General features: G+C 38.4%; 1 protein-coding gene across 3 annotated transcripts in view; it reads left to right on the top strand.

Moving 5' to 3' along the window:
- Window positions 1-19248, top strand: part of ADAMTSL1 (ADAMTS like 1) — a 476591-nt gene that overhangs the window by 352495 nt on the left and 104848 nt on the right. For all 3 annotated transcript variants that reach the window (XM_075019771.1, XM_075019770.1, XM_075019772.1), the window contains 3 exons: window positions 752-909; window positions 12691-12802; window positions 13419-13557. In XM_075019771.1, the coding sequence (XP_074875872.1) occupies window positions 752-909; window positions 12691-12802; window positions 13419-13557 (409 nt within the window). The remainder of the gene's footprint in view (window positions 1-751; window positions 910-12690; window positions 12803-13418; window positions 13558-19248) is intronic.

The following is a 19248-nucleotide window of genomic DNA, read 5'->3' on the forward strand; positions in this document are numbered from 1 at the left end:
GAGGCTAGCTAGATGATGAAACAGATCTACGTTCTGATTTTTTTTTCCATTTAATAAATGATTTAATATATTTATTATGATTTAACAATCAGAAATACTGCTAACAAACAGTATCTGAATTAGTGCCCACTTTTGGGAGATGTGAATGCAGAGAGAGACAGAGGGAGAGCTCAGGAGGGTTCAGCACTCACCTTCCCTTCCTACTCCACTGGGATGGATCAGACTACTTCTGGAGAGGAGGCAGGACTGCTATCATACTGATCCTTCTTTCCCGGATGTCTTGGTTTCAGTTAATTGTCTGCCACAGCAACATGTGGTTAGTGACCCACCTTTGAACTGAAAGAGTGAACAGCAACTTAACAAAGCCAGCACTCATGGTCGAAGGTCTAAGTCATGCTCCCCATACAAGCGTGACTTACTGAGAGTGAGTTAAATGACAGCAAATATGCCTAACTAGGAATGGATTAATATGTCTGCAAGAGAGTAAAAACATGACCTATGAGTGAGGAGGTGAATGCGGAGCTAGAAATCTAAGGGTTGAACAAAGCCAAAAAGCAGATGGAGGAGAAAAAAAGAAAAGGAAAGTATGGGAATGTGAATAAACTGTGGAAAAGAACAAAAAAGTTTCATTATCACTAATTTAGGAGGCAAATTTGCACCACCATTGTTTTGTGTTGCTTTCCTTTCTGCTCTCACTTACTCTTTAAATTTTAATGCTCTAGTTTCCTGTTAATTTGTTTGTATTTGTCAGATTTGGAAACGAAGACTCTCCAAGGTGTGAAGAGTGAAAATAGCCTCAGCTCCACAGGCTCCTTCCTCGTGGAGAATTCTAGCATCGACTTCCAGAAGTTTCCTGACAAGGAGATATTAAGAATATCAGGGCCTCTCAATGCAGACTTCACTATCAAGGTGAGGGTCATTGGTCATTGACCTCTTAAAGCAACATAAAGTAAGACAAGATGCATTAGAAAGATGAGAGAGATTTTTCTAGGTCTTAATTTTCCTGTAGGCATTTACCACAAAGCCTAGTCCAGGCTAGCTCTTGAACTCTACATGAAATTCTTTATAGTTAATTATCTGATGAAAGCCTCATTGGACTCTCCTCAGAAAAGAGACTGAGTTTATGCCAAGAAAGGCATACCCAAGGTGTGGCCTAAAGAGAAAAGATGAACTCATTACAAGAAAAGGCAGATTACTTTTTGTATGTGCTGCTGAGGTACCTATAAAACAAGGACATGCAGCTTGCTTCGTCTGTGACGAGCAAGAAAAAGAAAGTCTGTATCTTTGGCCCATAATTTGTAGGCTTTATGCTAGCATACTTGCACAGAAGACTGTAAGGGGGTGGAGAATGAGGTCCCCAAGCTCCAAAATAAATGGGATGACTTTGCTTAAGAAGTCATGGTGTCATTTTGAAGTTCTGCTTTGTGTTGCACTGGCAATAAGAATAAAATTGTTTCCTCCCATTAGAGCATTTCTATTCTTCCAGGTAATATAAAACACATTGCTGGAAGCAATGCACACATTCTGTGGGAAAACACACATACAAAAATGAACGTTTGGGAATTACAGTAAAATAAATCCTTTTCCAGTAGGTCCAAGGAACTTGAAGGATTTCAGCTGTAAAACTGTAAAACCTGTATCATGTCCAGGACTACATAAATTTTTCACCATGGGCCCCAAGGGTAGATGACATTTGCTTTAACCTAGAGCTGATGGCAGCTAGAAGTTTGAACAGTGAACCGGAAAATGTGATAAGTGATTGGGTTGGGTTAAGCTGGGCTGGGCTGGAATGGGTTAACTCAGGAAGTAGCAGAGCCCTGTAGACTGTCCCCTACCCATCTTGCTATGTTAACAGCACAAAAAGCAAGCTGCAGTTATCAGGACTGGTTCACAAGGAGAAGCCTGACCTGAAGAATGCATTCCTTTCTCTTTGAAGGTCAGAAAGAAAAACCCTTAATAAAACAGATGCTGGTCAATTCAAAATGCCTAAAACATTACCTGTATTACAGATCATATCCAGATGATGAACATCAGTGCGATGTTAACAGTATTGCTCACTTTGCATTATTTCTGCTGTCTGTGGATTTAAGGCAGCCTGGTTAGTTAGAACAAACCTGTTGGGGACAGGTGGTCATGTAGACCAGTTGCCCTGAAATGGTAACAGGAGGGTTGGACTGTGTTTCTGGTGTTTCCACTGTTATCTTTTATGAGAGGGGAAATTCCTTCATCCCTTGGTGCCTGCATTTCCTTCTCTATCAAAGCAAGGTAAGAAGTGCTAGGTAAGAAGCACTAGTTAAATTAAAGGCAGTACCCTCTTTGTATGATGACTGTCTGTCCAATATGAATGTAGAAGCTGGCTACACACAGGCAGAACAGACACTACTGAGTTGAGATTAAACTATTTTAATAGTTCTGCTATGTGTTTGCGCCTTTTGAAAGTTAGAGTAGCATGGCTCAGCAGGTGTTAATTTATTGACATATCCATTGTCTTAAGTGGATATGGAAGAATGCCCAAACAAAATACCTGTTCACAGTTATAGGATCTTTTCTAAGGTTAGCATTAGATTTTGCCTTGGATCAGGCACTTAAAAATTCCTTGCCTTTGAGTCACATTTAGTTTTTTAATAAACAGCTGTAGAAGATACTTTAGATATTACTTCATGCAACAAGGATATTATTCTATACTGTTTAATTATTTTTCTAACAAAATTTTTTAGCTTCTGGACATTTCATTGGTTAGGTTTTGTTGGATATGGGAGTGTACATACAAATAAGGCTAACACATGAGTACCAAAATGTGTGCATACCTCTCAGTTATGTCAGACTTGGCAACTGCTTTCCATACTTACTGTAGCCATGACTGTTTTGCCTTCAGCTTGTGAAGGTACTTTTTTTTTTAAATCACATGAAAGGTTTCTCTGTGGTATTAGCAAGTTTTTCTTATGAAGTGGGATCTCTTTGGGTGTCAAGATTTACTTTCCCAGGACAAGGCAGTTTTTATGCAAACAGATATAAATGAATTTGTAGATGTAGCAGAACTCTAGTTTTAAGACCATTGTCTCCAGAATGACTGTTATAATCCTTTTCAATTCACCCTGAATGGTCTTATTCAGAGAGGTCATGTTAGACACCTGGATATAATTCAGAAGTAGAAACTCAGTGTCGGAACTGACGTTTAAGTTTCTTTCTTGGTGACATGGAGTGCTTTAAAATTGCAAGAAGAAACCTCATGCTGTTCCTGTAGGAGCTGAATTGTGTAATTGCTAGATTTCTTGACTTTGTAATAGTCAGTAGTACATTCCTTGAGTGCTAAACTCTTGGCAGTCTTTTCACAAGATATGTTAATGTTAAAAATAATTCAGTAGAACAGCGCTCTCTTTAAAAAATAAAGGGTTTATCACAAAATAGAGCTGGAGTTTTTCATGTTCTTATTTCTTATATTCATAGTTTGAGAATTAGAAATCTCCATTATAAACTTTTAATGTTTGAAAGGCAGAAGACCTGGAAAAGATGCCAGCAAATTTAAATTCCACTTGAATTTGGCTTCTAAATTCTGAGGAATTCCTGTTTTGATTTTTTTAACACAAAATTCTGATTCACATGAATAGAAATGCCTTTTTCATAAAAGAAAAAGTTGTCATGTTTGTTAAAATCCTGGTGAGATGAAGGTCAGTTTCCACTTGGAAATCTTTCTGGCTGGCACTGTGGTCTACAGAACAGAGCAGTAATACCACATAGGGGGACTTGTCCTTTATTGGCAGAGCTGCCACTGATCTGCTGTGTTGCCAAGGTCACATATTCACCTGTCTGTGCTAAAAAGTCTCCTCTGTCGATATTGTCCATTTCAGACACAAAATAGAGAAACTTGGAGTGACCATTTCATGTCACACAACTGCACTCCTTTGAGCAGGAAGAATCAATATTGTCAGGTGGGGTCTACAGCTGATAATGTAATGCTAACAGTCATCACTGGTTGACTAAAGCAATCAGCACTGCAAATATGAACCACCTGAGTTATAGGCTTAATGAAACAGCCAGTGGGGAGTGCCAGGGAAGGGTTAGGTTTGGCAAAGTACAGCTTGCTAGGGTTTGTTTTTCAGACTGTGGTTTTTGCATAGCTAGGGCCCTAGCCCTGTGGCTGAGGTGTGAGGCAGCAAAGACCAGCGGGTTTAAAACAATCTCTAATAAAGAGTGTGGTCCAGTCTTCAGCCTGGTTTGGAGGAGAAATCACTGTTGGCCTAGATCTAGATGTGACTAGGTTTATGTTGATTTTCAATCCCTGGTATCAAGATGAAGGTTTGTTGAGAGGACCTGCAGGAACCAACAGCTTTGCATCAGGGGTGTATAGGGTTGGATCATGTAAGTGTTTCCCTGGAGGCTGTCAGAGGTATCTGGATTAGGATTGGATTTGTATTGATGTTGTCTTTTGTAGTGTAGGGCTGACAAGCTTTGGTTAAGGGCTGCTGCCAGAAGAGACTGCCTGGCTATTTTTTTTGTGCTGGTGGCTGGAGGTACTGCTGGCTGATTTAGAAATGGTGCTGACTGGGTTCCATTGAGCAGAGTTACTGCTGAGATTGGGATTTTGGCCAACAATTGTCCAAAAAGTCATAAAATGGAGCTCAAAACTGGACGCTGAGTTATGCAGAGCACTAGAGCTAGCCAGACAATTCTTGTCTCCGTTGTGATCTAGCACTGGCAGAAACTGCAGGTGAGAGAAATGCATTTGATTGGAGTCCAGGTTAACAAAAGAAAGTAAGGTTGATTTCTTGGGACTTGCAAGGGCATGCAGGAGATAATGCATGTACAGGCAGCCAGCTGGCGTAGAGGCTGATGGGCCTTGTCAGTCTAGTGTCAGGATTGTATTAAATAATCACTTTTAAACCAGGAGCATACAGTGATTTACCTTGTGGAATGAAATAAGAAATTACTTCAATACTTGCTTTAGGGCAGAGGCCAAAAGATGGAATCTGCTCTAGCAGCGAGGACCTACTGTTTATGGCTGGCTTATTGTTGGATTTTAGAGATAGGGGAATTGGGGGTGATGACAGTAAGGGTCTTCTGTGTAATTTAATTTTGATGTTGGCAAAGGTTTTCAGAGGAGATTATGCTTCATGTTTGGGAAAAGGCTGCAGGTCAGGCAGGAAGTGGTGAAGGATCTAGTTTTGGAAGCACTGGCAGACCAGGGTTAGGATGGTTCTCCTGGGGGCGGATGAGCTAGAATTAAGGCTGAGCACACAGAAATAGTAAGAGTTAAAGTTTTGTTATGATTGAATCAAGTTTTGTGTTATCAAGGTCAAATGACCAAAACATTTTGCCTAGTTTAGAAGAGACCATTGGAATATAGTCACTTCATCATAAAACAATACTACTTCTTGAGATATGTGTCTTCCTGAGGTCACTTCTGTGGAGTGCAGATTGGACTTAGGTTGAAGCACTTCTGTAACATGGTCTGCACCACTGACTTTTACCAACCTATGTTTGCATTCAATACTTTGGTTTTTAGCAATAGTTATAAAAATTATGCATTCTGATTTCCTAATTTCCAAAAAAAAAAATACAATTGTTGTCATAATTTCTAGGTCAAGCTCACAAGTAATGACCAGCCTGAAAAGAGACCTAATCATTATTTATCTTGACTAGATCTTGTGACAAATTCAGAAAAATCTACCCTTTTTCTCCTATTTTGTCAAATGTGGTAAAAATTATGGAAAGACATGTAGCAGTCTTTTTGAAAACAGTGTACAGATTCTATTTCATATCTACCTTTTTTTGCCTGTTCAATATAAATTATTTCAATTAATAGTTCTTAGAACATGATCATTCTCCTTATCAACACACTCCATCTGTAAGTACTTTAGAACTGCAGTACTAGGTCAAGCAAAATGTCTGCTTCAGTCAGGTTTTGGTTTCACGGAGGAACTGGTTTCAGACATTGAAAGAAAGAGTGCAAGAAACAGATCAAGGTTACCCTCTGCTCATAGACCCTCCTTCTTGACCCTCATGTTGCATTTGGACTATTGTGTCTAATGACTCAAATGAGCCAGTCTTCAGGAATTTCTGTAGGCCCTTTTGTGCTATATTTACCCTTTTGACAACATTTAGCTTGTGGGATGAGTTCCACAATGAACTATGCACTGTGTAAAATAAGGTATACATCTCATTTTTAAAACCTTGGTACAATATTTTCACTGATTCCTTCCGGGTTTCTCACTCTGAGAAACAGAAAATTATTACTGCTGTTTATCTCCTTTCTCCATTACTTCTATATTTGTGATCTCTGTCATTATCATTTGCCTCTTTCCTAGTGTCCTACTCTATTAATCTTTACTTTTATCAAAGATGGCCCATAAAAGGGTTATCCTTATTTCCCTTCTCTGTCCTTCTCCTGTTTCCACTGTGGTTATATTTTCATAATTTTTTATAATAGACATAAATATGTATATTTTGGAAATATCCATTTCCTATAAATAAATGTGTAGTTTAATAAAATTTAATAAAATTGTTTTATATTTATTTAATATAAGTAGATTAATTATATGAGATAAATTATATGTTGAGAAAGAGTGAACTACCCATAATGATCCAGACACAAATGTATTCTACTCGGCTGTGTAATGTTCTCTCCTTTTTCCTTCCTCTCTGTAATAGTCCATTAATCTTTTTAACTGTTGCACACTGAGCTCATATTTTTCAGAGGAATGCCTGTAACAACCCTACCACCATTCTGAATAGTAGTAGCTAATGTGAAGGACATTTTAATGTATAATTAGTATATATAATTAATTGTTTTTTCCCATAGGCATTATTTCTTTTTTACTGAACTTTAATTTCGTCTGCCAAAACTTCGAGTGCTTTCACAGACAGTTTCATTTCTAGCTACCATTCATAATTTTTTTCATAAGTAAACTTGGTCAGCTCATGGTTGACCCTTTATTCTGTTCATCTGGGGGTCTGGCTAAAAAGTCATGCCCAAGCACAAATCCCCAAGGGATTCCACAGGTCCTTCATCCATTGCAAGAACAGGTTATATGACCCTTCTCTGTTACCCAGTCATCAGTCCATGGGAGGATCTTAAGTCATGTGAACTTTGTCTAGGACCTTTGGTGAGTGACCTGGAAGAAAACTGGTACCTAAGCTGCCTTCATCAGTGTCCCTAGTTAATCTTTAGCAAAGCAAATCACAATGCTCAGAAAGCATCACCCTCATAAGGGACCCATCTTTGAGTTCTGTTCTTTTTTTTCATTCTAGCTACTGACTCCATAACAGAGATAGAGATTATTGATCTGCAGTTAAATGCATTACTCATGAAGCCCCTTCTAAAAAATATTGTTACGATTTTCTATTTTCCTGCGGTTTAAACAATAGCTTGTTCATGAAAATAGGCCAAATGTGATCATATGTGATTTGCATTCCTGTGTTCTTCAAAGAGTACATGATTTGAAACTACTGGGAAGATGCTGTTTGAATCTGGAGATATATTATCACTAATCTTACACACTTCTTTAAAATAATGCTGTTCTGGAATCTACTGTCAGGTTTTAATTTGAGGCAATAGAGACAGTTTCTTAGACATGTTGTTTTCTCTTCCTCTAACAAATTGTTCTTTGTAATTTTTCCTTTTCTTTTTCTGTAACTTTTTTCTAGTATCATGTGTAAATTCCCCAAAACTATCTATTTTAAAAATCAGTCTGTTTTAAGTACTATGAAGCTTTGGTGCCAACCTTGTTCAGTTTTCATCATTTTAACAATTTTTTTTTTTTGTGGCAAACATTGTCTTTTATTTTGTTCATTTTATTTTTATACAGTATCTATCACAATAGGTTCCTATTTTTTTACATCAATTTCTTAGGTATTGCCATGATTAAATTAAGGTTGATAAATATTCTGCAGTGGGGATTAAGATGGCTTGCTCAAAGGTGAATTCTCTCACCCTGGGAGCATGTTGGTGGTGATGAAATGGTCTTTCTATAGATGAGTGGAGTGCTATGGGCACTATCCACAGAATAGCAGGGATGATTTTGGTGTATTTGGGGTTGCCCTTAGTCTGTGCAATAATTCTGATCTTCTCATTTGAGAAGCTTCTCCTTTTGTTGCACTTAGTAGTGGATTCTGTACAGATTATCACAGCTATTGCAGCTGATACAGCAGGCTCCATTGCTCCCAGCTATCCTAGTCAGTCCATTGCACTGATTTTGTATTTTGTTCTTCCTTTGTGGAGAATAATTGAATTTCAGAAAAGATTTGAACCTTCTAGCTTTCTGTTTTGGCTTTGTGAGAGATTTAGTCTTAGGGCTTTTTAGCAGTCATCCTAATCATCTAAAGGAACACAGCTTAATCCAAGATTGAGGCATGGTGTGCAAGTTCAGAGATGCTTTGTAAAGCATGTAAATTGGTGATAATGTAATTTCACAGCAAATTCTCTGGCTGATTTAGAGGCTGAATTGAGAAGCATCAGACAGAGCTGCCTTCCATATAAAGACAACCCCAAAACCAAGCTGATCCAACACAGGGCTATCACCATCAAGGGACATGAATGCTGAAGTGGACAGTAGACATGTTCCCTGGAGCTTAAAGGCAGAGGTCCCTTCAGCTTTCCAAGGGAATTAAAAGGCAAGCTCAGAGGAGTGATGGTGTAGTCCTGTGCTAGACAGTATTCTTGAAAGCTTTCAGCATCTCTCATGACTTACATTTTTTTGTACTTTTTATGTTAGTTTAAACAAGCTTGTAAAATTATTTTCCCATGACAATGTCTGGCTTCTATTTCTGCTTCATGAACAAATTATGAACAGCAACAAATCTCTTGCACATCCTCCTTTTTCAGTGTAAGGTATCACTACATACAAACCGGAATATTAAAGCACTCTAAGTAGATAAAGGAAAGCATCATACAAAACCTTTGTTTTTACTAACATGAAAAAAACAAAATTACATATGCCACATGATGATGGTTCTCCACAACCTCATCCCCAGTTTCTTTATATGTTACTTAGAAGACTTCAACATTGAACTTCTCATTAATAAATCATACCTGATGATTTGGGATTTGGCACTTGCAGAAAGCATTTGTAATAATGATGTGGAAAAATCCATTAGAACTTTTTTAATAAGCATGGTGACATGGAGCTAGATCATAATATACCAGATCAAATTTCATAAGACAAAAGATGGTATGCAATAATAATTCCGTCTCCCTGTCCCCAGTTTGGGACACACACACACACAAGAAAGAAATGGTGCCTTTCCTCTTACCCCAATACACACAATTTCATAAAATAAGAACAACTTATTGAATACATTTTTCATGGTTTAACCCTACAATGAACATTGATAATTGCTTGGCTATTACTGCTGGTTATAAGCTGCTGATTAAATTTCACAACCACCCAAGTAAACCTACTGCAGTTTTGTAGACCAGGTCATGTGTTCTTCAGTGAACATAAACAAACAGTTCAGGTATATGCTGCTAAAATCAAGCATGAAAGGGTTGGGCTTTGGGGGACTTTTCTTGCCTGGTTTTATTCATGTAAACTAATCAAAGTTGGGGGATATAGGAATAACAAGATGATACAAAGGTGAAGTCAGATAGTGCCATCTCTTAGTCACGGGACAGATCAGAATAATTCAAAAAGATTATGCTGCTTTCCTATTCAAATTATGATATCTGTTTTTTTCATTCAACTTTCTGTGGATATCCCCAAAATTAATACTTCATTTTATCAATCCCAAACTTCACCTAAGCAACAGCTTGTGCGTCTGTTGCAGCATCCCAGACAGTCATTTACAAAATCAATTAAAAAAAGCAGGGTACAGGAGATGATTTTTTTCCAAGGTCTCTCTACAAGAAAAAATAGGTATCTCTATTGCTAGTGACTGTAGGCTAGACAGTTAATTATTGATGGATGGTTTGAGGACTCAAATTTTAACCATCTTTTTATAAGACTGGTGATATCCTCTTGGGTCTTACAAAGTGGTGAGGGCTGCCCTTGATGTTCAGAATACTCCAAACTCCCTTGAAACCTAACAGAAATAAAGGATGATCTCTAGGGAGTTGCAATGCACAAATGCAGGGCTGAGTGCTCTGCAAGATCCGAGTACTTCTGCTGTCTGCTATTAAAAAATTTAGGTAGGATTTTATTTGCAAATATAATGAACGATTGCCTTTTTTTTGTTTTGGTGACCTAAGGATGCAAAACTCACTGTTAGAGGACTAACTAAATATTCTCAAGAATTGACCATCTCTTTTTGAAGCTCTCGTATTTCTCATAGCTAGCGGGGTGTTGCAAATACTGCAAGGGTAAAAAATTTCACCATAGTCCAGAGCTGAGTATTTCAATGTGTGGAAGTTGGCCCTGTGCAGCAAACCCACAACATTTCTTAAAGCATTTAGCTATCAAGTCTCACTTTGAGTTTTGCAAGGCTCAAGCAACCACTGACGTTTTCTCCTGGATCAAGATCTTAGCTTTAACAAACTGTCAAACAAAATCAGAAAGAAATTTTTGCTGTGTGGAATCACCATACATTGTTCCTCTTCTGCTCACAGTACTCCTTAAAAAAATAAATGATACTGTGCCTGCTTCTTTCATTTGCTTGTTTTGTATAATTTTAGCTCATGGCTGTGGCTCACTGTAATTCTTTCTCACCTATGTTGTTATCATGGCTGTATGAGTGACTTCCACGTTAGGCTGTAAAAGATGTACATCTGCCTTTTCTCTGTGTCAAAACAGAGCAATAGTTCTGCAGACTTGCAGGAATAGTCTGCAGGGAGAGGAACTCTTCTGTCTTCCTGATTATTTTTTTTTAATGTGAACTGTTTTTCCTCCCCTTCCTTTTATAGAAGGCTCTGTGTGAGCTTTTGGTCTGTTCTTCATGATTCACTGAAGACTGTATTGCTGAGCAGATCTTGTGAGTTTAAGAATCACTGATGATCCTTAAAAAACAAATAGTAAGAGCAGAATTCTCCCCAATGAATGTTTTTTCTGCACATTCAGATCAGAGACCTCCCCGAATGGCTTCCAGCACAATAGAACATTTTTCCCAGGAGTGCATGAGGCTTTTATGAGCCCAGAAAGACCCTTCTGAAGTGTGTGATTAATGCACCATCCCCACACAAGGAATTAGATATCCTGTTCCTGACACACAGACTCAAACGATACTAATCCGTGCAAAAGGCCTCCCATTTGCTGAAGAAGCTGTATTGCTACAGCTGTATTTTTTTTTCCTGTTGGGAATTTACGTCACTGTTTACTCTAATTAGAAAAGGGCAGCTTTAGTCTCAGTGGGCCAGATCGCTTACAGCCATCAACATATTCTGCAGTATTTTTGCCTTCCTCCTTGTCTTCAAGGTATAGTCTGATTTGTAATCATGTTTCTATCCATCTACAGGGGAAAACAAAACAAACAACTGAGATTACGCTGTTCAGCTCAATTTGTCATATTTTTGCTTCTGTTTCACAGTCTACTCCTTGACAATGTCTCTTGGCATTTGGAAAGAGAGAAAAGGAAAGGCAGATTGAAAAATGGTGTTTCCAAAACAGGGCAACTTGTTCAAAACATGGAAAAAGAAAAAGGACAGGGAGGATTGTTGCTGAAAGTAGGAGTACTGACTTGGAGAAGGGTCCATCTTTTCTGGTTGTCATTTGGCAGTTTTCTCTCCTGAGATATCATCATGCACTGGTGCAGAGGTGCCAAAGCAACACCAATACATTATGTTCTAGGACAAATAATCAACTAGGAGTGGCTTTTAAGTTCTTCCCTTGCTAGCTGCTCATGCAAAGGCTTAGAGGTAAGGACAAGGGATGCCCTGCAGAGGTTGTGAAGTCCCCGTAACTGTATTAATCAGCACAGCTATCAAAGAGGAAGGATTTTTTCCTGGGCCAGGTGCAAGTGGTGCTGCCTTAGCAGTGCAAAGGTCTCTTTTCTTAATGCACTCCTTGCACTACAAACTCTTGTTTACAGCACACAAAGTACTGGGAGCATAGTGAAGCTCAGGTGGCTTAAAAGTTGGCAGTACTTGTAGGCTCTAAAGAGTGTTTTCCAAACATGCACTTAGCTCCAGCCAAGAGTCCACACCTACAACTGAAAGGAGCATGTTTTCAGCTAAAATAAAGTAAGCAGAAGGACAGCCTTATAATAATGACAGTACCACAAAGAAGAATGAAAAAGAGACCTCACATCAGAAACAAAAAAATCTTGAATTAAAATTTTTATACTTCTGTATTTCTCACAGCACAGGCTCCCATTTTTTACTCTGAACTATCTAATATAGTATACATGGTCTCAGAAGGTGTTTGGGAAATAGTAAAAATCTGAAATCCATGAAAACATGGCAGGGACAGCAGGTAGTGGTAGGTGGCTTTCTGATGGAGTAAAGATAAGTCCATATCCTCTGTGCCTATAAAATTATTCAGTAGCACTAATCATGCACTTACTGTGCATTCATTATTTCAGAATGCAGTCTCAGAATGGTCAGAAATGCCACTAATTATGCCTGGAAATTATTTGACTGTGTTTTGCAGCTAAGATTTTGCCACCAATCTATGCTCTATTTTGTGTATTTCATTTTCCTATTGCAAAGTATCTCTGGTACTTCATGTAGCTGCAAGATGTCTCAAAGCTGCAAGATGCATGTGACAGAATGCTTCTTCCTGATATTTATGTCAGGTTCACTCTTTGGCTTTACATCTTTTTCAGATCCGTTATGCTGGTGCTGCCGACAGTTCAGTTCAGTTTATCTTCTATCAGCCTATCATTCACCGATGGAGGGAAACTGATTTTTTTCCTTGTTCAGCATCCTGCGGAGGAGGTAATGAATTTCCACTGTATTCCAGAAACAGTCGTCTACATACAGGATCTGTCCCAACTGCTGCACTTAGATTTGGACCATTAAAATGGGCAAAATCTGCAAATTAAATTAGTTACATCTAAATGAAGTGAGGGATGTAGCAACAGTGGTAGTAGTTTGTAGATTTTTTAGCATCATACCAGGCTGTGTACATAAAGTACATTTTTATATCCACATGACTGCATTTAATGCTACAGCTGTCACACATAAGGGCTGAATGAATTTGGGCCAGCTTTAGAGTCAAAAGATGTCCCCATTTGCCCCCATCCCTACCAGCAGCTTTACCCTCTGAACTAAAACTGAGTGTACGAGTCCTGGTGACCAAGAAATCTTGGCCTTTGTTTTTTCTGTTTGCTATAGGCTTCTGAATTTTTATTTGACCATACTGGTTATCTTTTTTCCTACTACATGTGATTTAAGCTGTTGGTTTCAATCTGGTCTGTAAATCAGCAGTTGTTATGTCCAAAAGCGCTGATATTTTCAGTTTGCTTTTTACCAAACCAGAACTTAGATGAAGTTCAGAGAGAGACAAGAAGAACACCACTTCACATATTATTTCTTCCACTGTGTATTGCAGGTTATCAACTGACATCTGCTGAATGTTTTGATCTGAGAAGCAACCGGGTAGTAGCAGATCAATACTGTCACTATTATCCTGAAAATATCAAGCCAAAGCCAAAACTTCAAGAGTGTAATCTGGACCCTTGTCCTGCAAGGTCAGTCAGCTCTAATTTTAAAACAGACTGGGCTCTAAAGAAGTAAAATAAAGTAGGAAAATATTCCTTTGCTATTGCTTACAGTGTAATTTAGCCCATGTAATTCAACCTCTTTCTCATCATGATGATGTACCATGTAGAAAAAGACCTCTGTTTAGCACCTCCACATTGCAAGGATTGATTTGAAATGGTTGTTTCTTCCCCTCAGATTATGTTTTGCCTCATTAAATGTTATAAAGTGTGAGAAAACAAATTGTCCCTTATACCATCCCATGATCAACACATGTCTCTTAAGTGTTAGTAAGATTGAAAAAATTCTCTTGGGGTAAAAATTTTGTTGGAAAATGGTTGTTATCATAATTAGAGGCATTATTTTTATGGCTTTTTACATTTTTCTTCTTAATAAAAAGCTTACTTGCAGTTATGGCAGCTTTTAAGACTGTAACATGGGAATTTCTTCTAATTATCAATACCTTTTGGCCCCATACAAAAGACTCCTCTCTGCTCCCCTGCCAAGCATTCTTCCTCAGAGGACTAACAGTAAAAATAGTAAGATCACTGAGTCAGATTTCCCATGTATAAGAAAAGGTACAAAACCACAAAAAGGACTAGTCCTTTGTTGCACTGATTCCTCTGAACTTCAGTGGAAGTCAGTCTGCAGCTGCTCATAAGCCACCAGCATTTATTTGTGTAATCTAAACCGTTTGGTCCTCTTGTGTGGCTTTGCTAAAAGATGGTTAAGTGCAGCCCAGCAGGCATGCATGCAAGGATGCCCTAAAGCCATTTATTTACCTTCTGCTTTCCCTCTAGACTAGTTTTGTGCCAAGTTTGATAAGGCAAGTTCAAGTAAGTGTCACCTAAAATGTTGCTATGGCCCTTCAGATTGCTGGAGGTTGCCATAGAAAAAAGATATCATAGCCAGGAGAAGGATGCTTTACGGACCTATGGGACTATGTATCCACCTGACTGAGGATGATTGCGTCCTAAGCCAGGTATACCAGCTTTAGACTAGCTAGGCATTATCAGAGCAGAACAAATCACTCCAAGCCCAAGGCAGCTTTTACCTCTTCTAGAAAGTTTTCATTAAAGTTTATTGTCTTTTCATAGCTGGACTTAACACTCGAGTTTCTTCATCACTGAAGACACTTTACCCAGAGTGTATGGCAGTTTATATTCCTTTGTTCTACTAAACACATTTTTAATGGTAATTCTGTTTGTGAATAATTAAAAGCCAGAAATGTTCTTATACAGTTTAAAATCTGAAGTTAAAATCTCTCAGAGTTAAATAGTAGAAATATCAAATCTCAAAATCCAGCATTTATCTCAGCTGTGTTGTACATTCTTTAAGTTACATACTTTATCATGTATTTCATTAGGATGTATTAAGAATATAATATTAAGAATGCAGCTTCACTAGGGCTTTGTGGAAAGTATTTCCTGTTGAGCATGTATTCAGAAGTGATTTTTCAACTTAAAGATTACTTTCCCACAATGCAACAAGACCGTTTTTTTCCTTTAACAATATTCTGTCAAGTTCAGTATCTGGCTTCTCTTGTCCTAGTACCTTCACAAAAAAAATATATATTTAATTTCTCAGGTTACTTAAATATATTAACAGTTGCAACTAGAAATCTTACTATAATAAAGATCTTGTATTTTTTCCTCAGTGATTTTCTCAGATCAAAAAATCTTTCTCTGAATTCTCCTTTGAATTGTTTGAGACAGATGTCAGTAAAGTAGAGGCCAGGTATGATCAGGTAAGAGACCTAAATATGAACATCTTAGAAAAAGGATTGCAGAAAGGTGTGAATTGATATGGAACCTGTCTTTTAGATTCACCTCTCACAGTACCAATGAGAAAGTAATTTTAGGTAGCTGCTTTTTTTTTTTTTAAAAAAAAGCCTAAGCTGTTATTTTTTTAAAAATACAGTCCTGAGTCAAATATGTAATTTGCCTCTGGAATTTATACTATTGATATTTTCCGTACTTTTCCGGATAATTTTAAATGACATTCTCAAATGGTAAGACAGACGACTGCATGGTACATGGGAGGAAAGAGAGAAAAAAAATAACAGCTAGGCAGATGTCAGGAAGCAATTTTTGTTTTATATAAAACATAACAAGGCAAAGTTGTTGATATAAAAACCCTGAGGGGAGGGAGAGTCATTTAGAAGTACAGCTATGCCATCCCAGGGTACAAGCAGTAACAGAGAGGAATTGGCTTTTTGGAAACATCCTCACAGAATGTCAAATTGCAAATGGTTATTTTCAAAAGTATCTTTGTAAAGAATTCAAGAAGCAACAACCCAGACAGAAAACCAGAGGAAATCTGTGGTAACTTCTGGAATCCTGATGCTGTCTTACGGTCAGGAAGAGGGTAGGTGAAGCAGAACGGGGTCAGAAGCATGAGCGAGGAGGGCGTCTTGGCTCTGCAGTGTCTTTGCTGGGTGGCAGCCACTCTGCTCTGCCGATATAAAATGAAGATGTTAATTTTTCCTGGCAAACCCTGTTCTAGTGAGGCATAGCTGATTAGTGGTTGCTGACTGTTCCTATGGTGTGTCAATGAATGCCACAGAAAATAATGTTGGAAGACCACAGTGGCACTGAATAAAGCAACTAAGAGGGGTTACTGTAGGAGAGCTTACATTAAAATTTTGAGCAAAGGGCAGGCTGAAAGAAAAGTTTCAACGAATACCAGGAGTATCATGTGGACCTGCAATTAGTTGCCTCTTATAGGCTTAGTGCATAGAAATGTTTTACTTTATTGTGCTTATTATGGCAATAATTAGCAGTATTGCTGGCATCATAAGTTGCAAAAAAAGCTTAGACTGAACAGACATGGAAAATGAATCAACTTTTCTTTCTGTAAACCCAGTTTCTCACATACTCAGAGGAGAAGCAGTGTGGGGGAAGTTATTTATCAAACACATATAATTTATACATGTACCTTTTCTGGGTTAAGTAAAGGTGGCCCATCCACCTAAGTAAGACTGGTAATAAGTGTCTTCCAGGATAGATGGTGAAGTCCCTTTTTGTCCCTCCATGCTATCAATGCCCTATCCAGCCTCTCTGGCTGGATCTTTGGGATCCAGCTCTCACCTTAGAAAGATAGAAAGAAAAGATCTGTTTATTTACAGTCCATTAAGATTTTACAACAGTCCGTACTTGACTGGCAAATATATGTATAATGTCTCCTGATATAAATAGTACCCAGTTCGATCTAGTCCACTCCCCTTCTATGTGGCAAAATCCAACATTAAGATTCCATGTATTTAATTAATTTCAAATCTTTTAACTATCCACAACTTCACAGACTGGAGGGTTTAGGGGAGGTTTTTTAGCTGTCATCAGTATCTTCCCATCTGGTATCCTCTAATAAAAGGTGAATGGAATTTTTTTCTGCTTTGAGAAAAAGTCTGTTTAGATTTGACTTAACTGGGTGTGCTAAACACTTACTTAGGACAATTCAGAGGTGCCATAAGCTGAAGACACCATTTCTTTCATAATTCAAAAGCATTCCTCCAAAAAGCAAGTTTTACAAATATGAAAAAGGCTTTTACCCCAGTTGTCATTCACCTACTCACCAGGATACTCTCTGGAGCAACATTAGTGCTGCTTCTAGATTCCATCTTCAGCTTGTAAGTGGCATTTCCAGCTGCACTGTTCTGCATTTTTACCAATCACCTCCTCTATTTTTGCCTACCTCTGCTACATGTTAATGTGGGGTTTTCTGAGTCACAAAAGCTCTACTGGTGCTTTTACCAGGACATTTCAATGGTGTATGAGGATTTCTAAGGCCACTTCAGCAAAGATTCTAAATTCATGCATCAACTGTTTCAAAAATGTCATATTAGCAAGCCTCTAACATGATGGCTTCTTTTTATCACTTTGTCTATCAATAATGCCAGTCTGATCTGCACAGGCAAAAATCCTGGAATTTGCCTGGAGCATTATCTGTAAGCCTGCCACCAGAAATACTGTTAGTACCTGTGGAAAGTTTGGGGAAATACCTCTAGTTCAAGCAAGAACACTCAGAGACCTGAAAGAATTCTCAACTATCCACAGTTTATGGAGTCCTCCAGCAAAATTGCAAACTCCTCTTCCTACCCATCAAAGTTTTTCTTTTGGCATTTGCACTTAACAATCCATACTGGGTGGTGGTGGAGGCAGGCATCAACAAAAAGAAACTTTAAATAAAATTGTACTTTTTAGTTGTTAATTTTTAGCTAATCTGACAAGAGCAATGAAGTACAAGTAAAAGCACACAAAAGAATGCTAGGATATTTTGGCCCTTCAGAGTAACGCCAAGTAGTGAGAAGTCCCCAAAATACTTGGTGATGTGAAAGTGTATACAAGTTCCTGGGCAACAGTGTAAGACATGTGCATGATAACTTCAATATGTTTCCTTCAAAAGAAAAAGAGGTAGTAATGAGTAAATGTACATTATTAAAAGGGCAACATAGAGTATTCTTTTAATCAGTAACAGAGGTCTCCTCACTTCATTACAAATTGGCGGCTGAAGCAGGAAAAGGCCAAACGCATACTTATTTGCTTGTTATCAGCTTCCCTAAAGGTATTACAGTAGATAGCAATTATAAGCCAAGTATCACAGCAGTGCAGTGTTCCCATTTTCACTACATTCCTTCTGGAAGATGAATAAAACTGGAGTGCCCATATGTTCCTGAAAAGGCAGGCTGCATTTTCTGATTTACACAGTAGCAGCCATAGATCTGCAGTGATGAGAGGGGTGTGAGACACAATGACTCATTTATTGTTATTGCCCTCAACTGGGACATATGATAGATTTAAACTTTGTTTTGAATACTCTTTCACATAAAATATCCCATAGTTACCACAGACACTGGGCTTTTTGACAACACCCCAGCTTTTTGCATGGATGTGGGACACTGGTCATGACAATGCCCTTTCCTGATCTCTGCCTCAGGCAAATGGTCATTTCTGTGGATTTGCATTTTTACTTAAGTTCTTAATTTGTTACAGGGTGGGGTAAGAAAGCCTTTCTGCCTTCCAGTGCTCTCTGAACTTTGGTTGCCTCTGATTGCTGGGTCTGGTCTCAATTTCCACGGCCAATCATACACATATGAATGATCCTAGAGACAGCAAGAGAGAGCAATTCCAGGGGAAGATGAAACATGAAGGTTTTAGCTGTCAAAGCAGAAGGGAGAACAAACCTCTTCCACCAGCATGGTTGAAGTTGCATGTGCTGGAAAAATGAGACCGGTAGTAGCAAAAAGTACGCTGCCTGCAAATGAGGGAGTATGGTCAACAAACATCAGTCATTCCAGCTATATATTTATGGAGGGTGATTTTTGAACAGTTCAGAATTTACTGAGGAACTACTGAGGTTGCTGGAGAAATTAGCAAAGTGATGCATTATGCCTGAAAAATGTGGGGAGAAGTTTAAGAGGCCAAAAACAATTCAGAGTAGCAGGAAAAGAACCACCAGATAAGTTTTCAGGAAGGCTGAACTGGAAATAGTGGTACATTTGAGCAGAAATGGCAGTACATATGCCTTCATATACAGGAGTTGTAAATGGAGAAGGAGCTGATAGCAACGGCAATGTTCTGGTAGTCATAGTCGGGGTCACCTGAGTTCAAGAGCAGGATAAAGATGAGCTGCAGGTACTCCTAATGCCTAAAAAGGCAATTTTCTTCTCAAGACAAATAGAC

Source organism: Buteo buteo, chromosome Z (genome assembly GCF_964188355.1).
Source record: "Buteo buteo chromosome Z, bButBut1.hap1.1, whole genome shotgun sequence".
NCBI classification, from domain to species: domain Eukaryota; kingdom Metazoa; phylum Chordata; class Aves; order Accipitriformes; family Accipitridae; genus Buteo; species Buteo buteo.